We start from the raw sequence: 11,023 nt of genomic DNA on the forward strand, positions 1-11,023 counted from the left end.
AGCTCTCATTTTGTATATTGCTATATCTGGAACTATTAGTAGCTGCTGTTTATAGTCAATAGCTGTGTATATTTTGAAATAGCAGCTACCGAACACTTTGTTCGGAATTATTCTGAACGTTCCATTGGATTTTTGGAAGTGGATCGATTACGTTAAATTATCGATCCACATACATTTTTGAATTGAACGTTATCTTTCCACTTTTAAAAATCCAATGGAACGTTCGAAATAATTCCGAACAAAGTGTTCGGTAGCTGCTATTTCAAAATATACACAGCTATTGACTATAAACAGCAGCTACTAATAGTTCCAGATATAGCAATATACAAAATGAGAGCTCTGGCCACAGCCACTTTGCCACTGTCAACTATGCTGTAAGGCGTTCTACAGTGAGAAGAATGCGCCGCAACCAATTATCGACTTTTGCTGCATTTACATATTAATAAATTTCAGAACATTTCATATTAAAGCTGAACCGTTTGTGTCACATTGACGTGGGTAACTGGCAAAAGGACACACCGAACACGGTACACGGGAGCAATGCAGCAAAATTAGTAGTAGTAGAAGTAGTAGTAGTAGTAGTAACAGCAGCAGCAGCAGCAGCAGTAGCAAAAAAAGGAATAATCTATTATTGTGTACAGTTGAAAGACATCAATGAGTGTTGTTTTCAAAATGAATATGCGTGTAATTCAAAGCGACAGATAATCGATATGCACACTGCACATATAATGTTATAACGTGTTGTGCAACGGCGCGTGATTTTGAATATATGGGGCTGGCAAAACAAGGCATTCACATTTAATTTTTCTCATTCCTCTCTTCATGCTTGCTGCTGATTGCAAAAATGACAACACACCGTTTTATTTGAAAATGTTACCAATATACATATATGTATATATGGTCATTCTGTTGCTCGTCACACATGCAGTGCGGTGAGAAGGTGTCTCACAGTCAATCGGAAAGCGGCATTCTCAGTCGAATTCCGACGTGTTCAGTTTGATATACAGAGATTCGGTGGTTGGTCACTGTACTGTAGCAAAGCATACATATATAACGTAAAAAGCGCCCAGTGCCAGTCCAAGCCCAAGTCCGAAAAAGAATAACACAACCAATAACAATAACAAAGAAGAAAAGGACAAAGCAAAACGATCGGTTTATATATTCTGTGACGAAATAAACCAAGTCGACATTTTATTAAATACACTCGGTTTCTATCTATTTTCATCGCACTCTTTGTTCACACAGTCTCTTCACTTTTTCTTCTTCTTGTTCTCTCTCTTTTTTTTCCTGCAGAGTCACGCGAAATAAATCAAAATCATCGTTAGATGAATTAAATCGGATGTGAATATTTTTTTTCTATGGAAAAACGCTATATATTAGTAAATACGAATACAATCAACACGTGATCAAACTAATCCTGCCTATTTGAGGAAGTGATGAACTGCGATTCGAGCTGATTCGATGACAGGGCAATTCTTTCATATAAAAAGAACATCGCATTAAGTGCTAACATATAAGTTTTTGTTTCGCGCCGAAAAACCAAGCTCAACATTTTTCCGACGAGAGATCCTGTTTCTATTGCGAGAAAGGAACACACAGACAGACAGAGAGAGAGAGAGAAAAAGATAGATAACGCGCGCGCGAAATTATTTTGGACGGTTGGCTTGAAATACGTATTGTGTGGTGGTGGTGGAAAATGTCGGATTTACAAGAGCGATTGCGACTCGTAATTCTCGGTGGTCCGGGCGTAGGCAAATCGTGCATCGTTAAGAGGTTCCTATTTAAAAGCTACTCGGACAAATACCGAGCAACCATCGAAGATTTATACAATCGTGAATACGATTTTGGCAACGTCACACTGAAGGTAACCCAACTATACTCACGAATTTAGAAAAAAAAAAGAAGTACTTCTTCATTATTATCATTTGCGTTTCTTTTTTGTTCTCCTTTCTCCGAATGAAATGATATCCTTGAAAATAGAGACAGGATATTTACGATGCATTTCCTGCATTTTCGATTAGAATTTATTATCGAAATCAAATCAGGCAACCTGCTTTCATTTTTATTCGAGTATTTTGAGGTAGGAAGTTGCAAGCCATGGTTTCAATGTTAGTTTGAATTAAGTTTTAAATTTTTAGTGTGCTCACTATGCTCGTTCGTTCATTCGTTCGTTCGTTCGTTCGTTCACTTGCTTGCACGCATTCCGCACAAAACTCTCTCCAAACGCCATCACATTCACGATAGCATGGCGTGCCATACCTCGGTCGCTCACCATCTCTCTGTCGATTCGGATAGTAGTCTAAGTTTTCCTGTCGCACGAAAATTGGATTTGTGAAAATCTCGCAAAAATCTTCACGTGAATGGCATGACATGGAAATGCCATGTTTTCCAAATCGTTTCGCCAGCGTGTAAGAGCGAGAGAGAGTGAGAGAGAGAAAGGCGGAGGAGGATGCGAGAGAGAGAGAGAGAGAGATCTTCGCAAATATGTTTTCCATAATGGGCAAAAATGCCTCGGCACATACACATACTGTGCACAGAGTGGGTGAGAGTGTTTCCATTCGCATCGCATAGTAAATTGATTACAATAATTGAATTTTCGTTGGATACTCGAGACCGAAGTTCGACGATGCGATTTGCGTTTATATTTTCCGTATGTAAGCATGTCTAAAAGCGAATTTTTTTTTCTCTCCTCCTCTCTTTTCCTTTCTCTCTCTCTCTCTCTCTCTCTCTCTCTCTTCCTCATTTTTTTTCTGCCACTGTCTTTATTTATTCTTTCATTTGTTTTTTTTTTTCTCCTTTCGACGCTACGTTATGGACGTTGTTGCTGGGATATTTGTCTAGGTGGATATATTGGGTGAGTATACTCTGCTTGTTTTTTTCTTCTCTCGTCCAAATACAAAATCTGTAAAACTCTCAATGTCTCAACCCATCCATAGATACTTCTGGAGACCAGCAGTTTCCAGCAATGAGACGCTTATCAATAGCAACGGCACATGCATTTATGCTCGTGTATGCATCAACATCGGCACCGAGCTTTTTAAGCGTCAAAAAGTGTTTCGAAGAGATTAGAGAACAAAGAGCCGATTATCAGGTATATCTTTTTGTGTTGTTTATTCATATACAAATGAGTGCACCCGTTTGCACCTTAAATCGATTATCAGGCATTGCACACGGCAATACGCTGTGTCACTCTCATTTCCAGGGTATGAGGCAAAAATATACAGCAACCGCCTCAACAAAATAACGAGAGAAAAAAAAAAATCAAAACAGAACAGCCAACACATTGAACATAACACAAGTTTTTTTTGCTCGTCTTTTTCTTATTCTTTTTTCTGTGCTTTCAATCCAATAGGAAATACCGATCGTTGTCGCCGGCAACAAATTGGATTTAGCATCAACCCATCGAGAAGTTCAGATTGAAGATGTTTCCGAGTGGGTTTTTTGTGAGCTACCAAAATTAAGGTCAGTTGAATTAGCGAATAAGTACCACAGAGGGACAGACGTTGTAAACTGTATCGCAAGTCTTTCGTCTCCACTTACTCTCTGTTTTTCTCTCTCTGGTTTTTGTTCTTATTTGTACAGAGTCAAGGTGATCGAATGCTCTGCAAAGGATGATAATAATATTTTGGAATGTTTTCGTACGATTGTATCATTGTCGCGAGTCTTGCACGTTGACGGCGGTGATGATGGCACTTCAGGATTGAAAAGACGCTCGTCAGCCTATGTTAGTGCAACAAGTAAAGGTCAGTTCTCCCTAAACCAACATCAACATCCATAAATTTTTTATACAGAGAAAAGTTTGTCTTCCCTAAAACTTTCATCGTCCGTTTAACCACTTTGCTGGCTCTCCCACTGTCTCCATCTCGACGTGCTCCATCCGAAAAGAACAAACAGAAAAAAGAAGAAGCAAAAAGTATAATTTTATTTATATCCTTCGCATCCACACTCTTTGATAAATGATGAATATGCAATTTATTTTGGTATCTGAATGAGTTTCTCTTTGAACATTAAATCGTTTTATTTATAGAACTAATTCAATTTGCATGGAAGCGAGTATAAATAACAAATTCCAAGTCGAATATACGCAAAACCATTTCATGTTGATTTTGCTGTTGTTCTGCCTTTGTATGTATATGTGTGTGTGTGTGTGTGTGTGTGTGTGTGTGTGTGTGTATGTGTGTGGGCACACACAGAGATTTTTCTAGTTTCCCTCAAGCGATGATAATATATTCGATTGAATGATATATTTATTAATCGATTTTGTTGTCCAATTTGTTGCAGCAAGAGCCCGTTTGAGTCATTCGGCGGTGGGCGATAAATCGCAGGTACAAGAAGGAAGTGGCACTGGAACTGGAACTGGATCTAGCGATGGCGCTCCAATAGTAACCGAGAGTAGAATTAAACCAAGATCAAGGTACGAAAAACAAACAAGAACCACTAAAACAAAACCACTTTTCACAACAAACTCCACTTTGAAAAGTAACAACACATTGTATCGATTACCGTTTTCTTTGTTTGTTTCGCAGATCATTGATACGACGTTCATCTCGAAAGACCAAAGCCCAAATTCGCAATACATCTGACGATTGTCAAATTCAGTGAACAACAGAGCAACAATAAATAAGTCTGAAGGAGGAAGCTTATCATTCAAATTTAAAACAAACAAAAAAAAAATATATAGACCATAGACAAAACAAGAAAACAAACTAACTAACACACAAACGCATCCAATATCAAATGTAATGAAGCAAAAAAAAAAGTGTCCAATTTACCCTACAACAAGCTAACTAAGTCCTGAACATGTTCCATATAATAATGAATATTGTGATTTTACATTAAAAACTCCGCCAGAGGGTTTCACCAAAATAAAAAGAACAAAACAAAAGCAAAACAAAAACAAAACCAAAACCAAAAAAAAATCTAAAATTTAAAAAAACGTTACACAATTTTTATAGCCGCATCGGGCTAATTTTTTCGAGAACTGTTATATCATATGTAGTATTTGAAAATGAAAAACGTCCGTCATAATCATAAAATTTATTGCATACAAATCGATAGAGTACGAGTTTTAAGGAGGGAATGAGACCGAGTGAATTAGACAAGAAAACAAGTGAACCATTTGTAGACAAGATGAAAGAGTCTCTAAGTATTAATCCGATCATCGTTATTCTATTTGAAGAAATAAAAAAAGACATACAAAGCGAGTGCTCTGAATGCGATTATTTCGCTCAATTTGTTAATTGAAAGGCGAGTAAACGAGCGGATGAATGAGTTATATCGTATGCATGCGCGTGTGTGCGTGTGTGCATTGGCAAAGCATTAGTGGTTTCTTAGATGATATCATGTGATTGGTGTGTCATTGAACGCATGTGCTACGACATCAAGCAATGACTCTCCAGACACGGTACCACATGTGTATAAAAAATATGTATTAATGTGTGTATGCGAGAGTGTTTATGTGTATGGGTCGGAATCGTCTCAAACAGAGCGAAGAATCAAATTACCAGCGCGCTATTTATTAGAATTATTAGCAATTTATTGATGGCATTTATAATAATCATGCAATTTGGTGGCCACCACACATTCTATATTCTACACAATGAAACCTCCTTTTTTGCACATTCATACAGTCTCTCACAAACCTACCTCCTTAGCAGTCTCCCCTTTTTCTTCCATCACTCACATACTTTTGTCTCGGATTAATTTCCAATGATGGTGGCCCGTAATAATCGATAGAGCGTGAACGATTTTCGTGAAATGTGCAATTAATCGCATTCAAGCACTCACAATTTGTTATTCATTTTATAGTTTTAAGAATGAAGGCGAAGATGAGAAAAAAAAATTGAAAAAAGCATGTACAATAAAAAAACAAAAAAAAATTTAAAGCCATAGTTATATCGACAGCAACAACAAAAATATGATTGGTAATCATATTGATATTCAGCACCGCCGAAAAGTATTTTCTCTCTCCGTGATTGCATATTTTACCCCGTTTTAACACACTTGGGGTCCGTTTTGAAATGCACATATCTATCCACATTTCATACATATACACACAGCACATCCTAAAAGCAGAACACCCAGACACACACACACATACACATTTTCGAATACGAAGCGCAAAAATATTTTTCGTGCTGACCATTAATTATTATGCCAAATGAGCGGAGAACTATTCAAACAATGTCCAATTATAAAGTATGAACCAAGGGGCTGGCTACCGGACAACAGCAATGGATTCGTAATTGAGAGAGTGTGGTAGAGTATTTGACGTACAATAATTAGAATCGGTAGAAAAAACGGCAGAGACAGGTCTTTTTTATACATATATATTTAAATTGTTCGAAGCTTTTTACCACTCCAAATTGAATGTGAATGCAATGAAAATTTACTTTGAATTGTTTTAACTATCACATTTCGCTTCTTTGTTGGTTTTGAGCGTTTCGTGGCTTGTTGTTGTTTTTTCCTTCACTTTCTTTCGGAAATTCACCGTTATTTTTAAACGCAATTGCACCAAAAAAAAAAAAGAAAAGATTATTCTTTAGTCCACCCACTTTAATTTGCTGTGTACCGCTCTGATGTAGTCATCCCCTTGCGATAAGAACGAATGAGAATATATATTTCTGCTTGCAACCGAAAAGTATATATTAATTTTGTCTACACTAATTGATGGAATGATTCGTTTCGGTATTTTTGAAGTTATGGCTACAAAATCTAAGTTGTTTTAATAGATATAGCGTAGCGTAAAAGAGAGGGTTTGTAAGAGAAAAGGAAAAATGAAAATTGATAGCCAAAAACCCCTGTTTTTGCATGTATGCACACAGACACAATTTCTCACAAATTTTATTGAATCCACAAGAATTGGCCAAATGGAAATAAATTCAAATTCGGTAATTTTCAGATGAAATGCAATGGAAATCACAATTTTAGCAAATGAACTGAATACGGCAGTGCATCTAGTGGAAATTCCATTATGCATCATGCACATGTTTGGCTCTACCATTTTGCTCTATCTCTACTCTCATTGATTGAGCTTCAAAATATTCCAATTTCGTCATTGCAAGTCTTCGCAAAGATGTACAGTGTACACGCAATTCGTGTTTATTCCTTTTTCCTCGAATTCGATCTCCATTCGATATATAGACCAGTCGAGTGTGAGAAAGATGGAGAGATATAGAGAGAGGGATATGAACAGACATAGAGAATAAGCTCATCAACTTCACCATCTCTACGGTATCATATTAAACGAAAATGAAATTCGCAACGAAACTCAGCCATTTTACCAATTGATGATGATATTGCTGGTGAATGGACCATAACTCACATAAAACAGGCGTGTACGGTAGTAATCAATTGTTGATTTTCGGTACTTGTTAGTTTATTGTCAGCCAAGTGTTGAAGATGCAAGCGTTGAAGAATGGAGAAACTGTAGAGGCAGAAAAAAAGAACAAGAAGTACCTGATCGATTACCAAAGAGAGAGAGAGAGAGAGAGAGAGAGAGAGAGAGAGAGAGAGAGAGAGAGAGAGAGAGAAAAGAGATAGAACGAGTAAGTTGTTAGAACGCAAACCGTCTGCATTTTCCCAAATTATGTCCCAATGAGAATCGAGAGATACAGACAAAGACGGCCAATAAACGCAAATATCAGACTCATTCGCATGATGCTCAAGCAATGGAATTTCAGAAATTCTAGCGAATTCAATTGCCGCAGTTGTGATTGCCAATGCATTTCACTCCCAATGAATTAAAGCCTAGTTTACAGTACAGTAAAGAAAAAATCGTGCTAATTTCAAAACGAAGCAAAGATCAAAGAAAAAATCAAAACAAGAAAATCGTGCATTTTTCACCGTGACGAATTGTTCTTCCCTCGAACTGTAATCTAGGCTTAGAATAAACAGAAGAAGAAGAAGAAGAAGAAAAAGAAGAAGAAAAAGAAGAAGAAAAAGAAGAAGAAGAAGAAGAAAACAAAAATACAAAAACTATTTAATGAACAAGTTGTGCGACCGTTTTGTCGTAGTAGGGAAATTATGTTAACGTTTTAGAAAAGATATCAATTTATTTCGCTCCTTTGAGAATAATATCGTTATAAATTTAAATAAAAAGGCCGGTTATGAAGCCGACATATGTTAAGCCCGAACCATTTTGAACATTACAATGGAGATACTCTACTATTTGATTATTATTATATACATTCAAATAAAAATTTTCAATAATTGTTACTAGCGTAAAACGAGTCGAATGTATTGTTCTTTTCTTTCGTTGTTGATCGATCAGTCAAAGTCGAATGCGTTTGAGTTTATTTATGTGTGTTGGTATTTCGTTTGATGTCGACATGTGGCCTGAATACGTCACCGATAATTCATTAACATTATTTGTGGGGAGCCAGCTACGACGATGAGGCTGCTAGCAAGTGGTATGAGCGCCGGAGTGAGACGACGATACACGGAGACGGAGAAAGAAAGAGAGTTTGATTGAAACAGTTGTGGATGGGTTTGTGCATACGTGCAAACCTCGTACACTTCTATGCGTTCGTACGATTTTAATTAACATTTCTATTACGTGTTTCATATTGTCGGTTGAATGTGCTGAAGATGCGAAGTGAACGAATGAGCAAGCGAGAGCAAACGAGCAAGAGAGAACAAACACACAAAAAGAACACACTGACTGACTTGATAAATAGCTGTAAATTGCTGGGCGTCAAGCAGCACCAACTAATATTGTTTATGAGATAGCACAAAACCAATTTCAATTCACATTCCAGTGAACTGTACGTTTGTGTATATGCAAAAGCTATGACACAAAAACGAAAAGAGTGGCTGACAGTAGCATTTCGATTTCGGATCGTTTATGATTGTACTTGACGTACCGCATATTTTGTTGCTGCTGTGTGAGGTTGTAGCATTTAATAAATTCATTTTCGGTGACCAAGCAGAAAAAAGAAAACAACAACACACGCGCGCGCGATAGAGAAAAATAATTTCAGCACCATTCTGTGGATAGTTTTATTTTTTATTACATTCGCAGCATTTTTGGTAAGTAGTCGCCTAGAAATCGAATGCAATTCTATTCGTCGTTTATTTTTCCGTTGCTTCGGGCTTACTGTGGGAAATGATCGCATAGCGCACACAGCGACTTATAAATTAAATGCAGTGACTATTTTCTTTGAAGAGTTTGGCTCAATCACTTCATTTAATATCACATCTGTTGGATGCGGCCGTCGTCGTCGTCCAATGTAAATATTGACACAATTGCTTGCTCGTTTTCTCCGCTGATTGGTATTCTCATTCGTGCGTTTCTAATGGTTGTAATAAGAAGAGCTGTGCGGCAATCGTAATTTGCTCCGTTGTGTTTATTTATTTGCGCTCTCTCAATTTCTGGTCGGCCAAAAACGTGAGAAACAACCAACTTTTTGACATCATCATCGTCGCCGTTTGTCATTGCGCTGGCTGCTGCTCGCCTTGTCATCATCACTCTTCGTTTCAAAGACAAACAGCCCCAAACACGATAGAATAAAAAAAAATAAACATATCCTTTCCAAACTGTTAGACGAATGTGAAACTCAAAGCACGAATTAAGAGTCATTAAGTTTGCTCAATTTCACAAACTTTTCCAGTCATTTTCAAAGTTGTGGACTTATTTTCAGAGATACTCCTCGAGACCTTTTACTCCAGCCCTCTCGGCCAACATTCGTTCATCACATAAGCAAACACACACGCACCAAACACAAACACACAGTGAACGCGAACGACATTTCCGTAACGAATTGCGAATATGTCGGAAATTGTGCCAACGTGCCGCGAAGATGTAACCAAGCGAATTCTACAGCATAAAGTCGTGCTGCAAAAAAAGTGGCGAGATCTGGCTGAGCAACTCAACCAAAGTGTGGAATGGTATTTAATTAACGTTTTTTTTTCGCTTTTTTTTTACTTTGCTCACTTAGAATTTTTCACCGGCTTCAAAGTCATTAGAATGTCCACATGCAATGAAATGCTGATGGAAAATCCAAAAAAGTAGACAAGAAAACCCGTTGAAAAAAGCTTCATTTTAATAGCGAACGGCAAAGATTCAATTTTAATTATGAATAGCAGCGACAGCAAAAACGAAATCGAATTTTATTCAAAAGCAAAAGTTTGGTTTCACATTAATTGAAACTACATTTTCATTCGGATGATGAAAAAGAAGAAAATTTCGAACCTAATTTTAAAAATGACGAAAAAAACACACACACACACATCTCATGAATAATTATTTTTTTAAGGACGGTAGCCGCATGTTTGGGTCAAATGCAAATGAATCTTGAGCAATCTCAAGCGGTCGCAGCGTATTTTCAATTGAATGCCCAAGAATGTCTTTGGCTTCAAACCATACCGCATAAAAATACCTTGAACGGTGGCACAGTACCATCCGATCCATTGCTGTATCGCTTACATGAGGTAATTCAATCAAAATGTATTTACTTTGTTCAACTTCAATCGATGTTTATTCTTTTGCCATTATTGACATTCACTGAGCAAAATTTTTTTTTCTTGAAATTTCAACAGGCGTTAGGTGTATACGGGCCAGCGTTGAAAGAGATAATCCACGAGGAATTCGGCGATGGAATCGTTAGTGCAATTGATTTCTCCATCAAAGTCGAACGCGAAAGTGATCCGGCTGGTGACCGTTGTCGATTGGTTTGGTCTGGCAAATTTTTGCCATACAAAAAATTCTAATCGCATTTTTTCTGCTTAATCAACGAGACTCAACACACTCCTAATACTCTATTCACAAGTAGATGGCACCAAGATGCAACATTGCCACATTTAGAATCCAATATGAATTTATGGAAGGAAAAATTTATACACCGAATTACATTTATATTGATTTTTGATTGAAGAGAATTCTATTACGACCAATAAATAATGTGTAATAATTTTGAAGCAAAAAGAAAATCGTGACAGAGATTCATGTTCGTTTCATTCGCATTTGAACCGGGTTTGTGTGTACATATTGTTTACCTTTTTACCACCAGATTGTTATTTTGCC

The 11,023-nt window shown here is 37.1% G+C and overlaps 2 protein-coding genes across 4 annotated transcripts in view; both read left to right on the forward strand.

The window, feature by feature from the left end:
• Positions 1-7,931, forward strand: part of LOC129573504 (GTP-binding protein Di-Ras2) — a 12,941-nt gene extending 5,010 nt beyond the window's left edge. Inside the window, exons 2-8 of the mRNA XM_055454026.1 lie at positions 1,294-1,864; positions 2,842-2,854; positions 2,937-3,091; positions 3,353-3,462; positions 3,583-3,743; positions 4,282-4,414; positions 4,527-7,931. Of these exons, the coding sequence (XP_055310001.1) occupies positions 1,697-1,864; positions 2,842-2,854; positions 2,937-3,091; positions 3,353-3,462; positions 3,583-3,743; positions 4,282-4,414; positions 4,527-4,602 (816 nt within the window). The 5' untranslated portion in view covers positions 1,294-1,696 and the 3' untranslated portion in view covers positions 4,603-7,931. The remainder of the gene's footprint in view (positions 1-1,293; positions 1,865-2,841; positions 2,855-2,936; positions 3,092-3,352; positions 3,463-3,582; positions 3,744-4,281; positions 4,415-4,526) is intronic.
• Positions 7,932-8,801: 870 nt separating this feature from the next.
• Positions 8,802-10,941, forward strand: LOC129573526 (cyanate hydratase-like). Of its 3 annotated transcripts, none has more exons than XM_055454123.1 (4): positions 8,802-9,030; positions 9,642-9,888; positions 10,257-10,431; positions 10,540-10,941. In XM_055454123.1, the coding sequence occupies exons 2-4, from the start codon at positions 9,770-9,772 to the stop codon at positions 10,708-10,710; spliced, it is 465 nt and encodes a 154-aa protein (XP_055310098.1). In that variant the 5' UTR covers positions 8,802-9,030; positions 9,642-9,769; the 3' UTR covers positions 10,711-10,941. The 3 variants fall into 3 exon arrangements, with proteins under 3 accessions (XP_055310098.1, XP_055310099.1, XP_055310100.1); XM_055454125.1 differs by lacking the exon at positions 8,802-9,030 and adding an exon at positions 9,104-9,388; XM_055454124.1 differs by having other exon boundaries at positions 9,015-9,888.
• The last annotated feature ends 82 nt before the right edge of the window (positions 10,942-11,023 follow it).

Source organism: Sitodiplosis mosellana, unplaced genomic scaffold (genome assembly GCF_009176505.1).
Source record: "Sitodiplosis mosellana isolate CC-2019 unplaced genomic scaffold, AAFC_SMos_1.0 Smas_scaffold_6099, whole genome shotgun sequence".
NCBI lineage: Eukaryota > Metazoa > Arthropoda > Insecta > Diptera > Cecidomyiidae > Sitodiplosis > Sitodiplosis mosellana.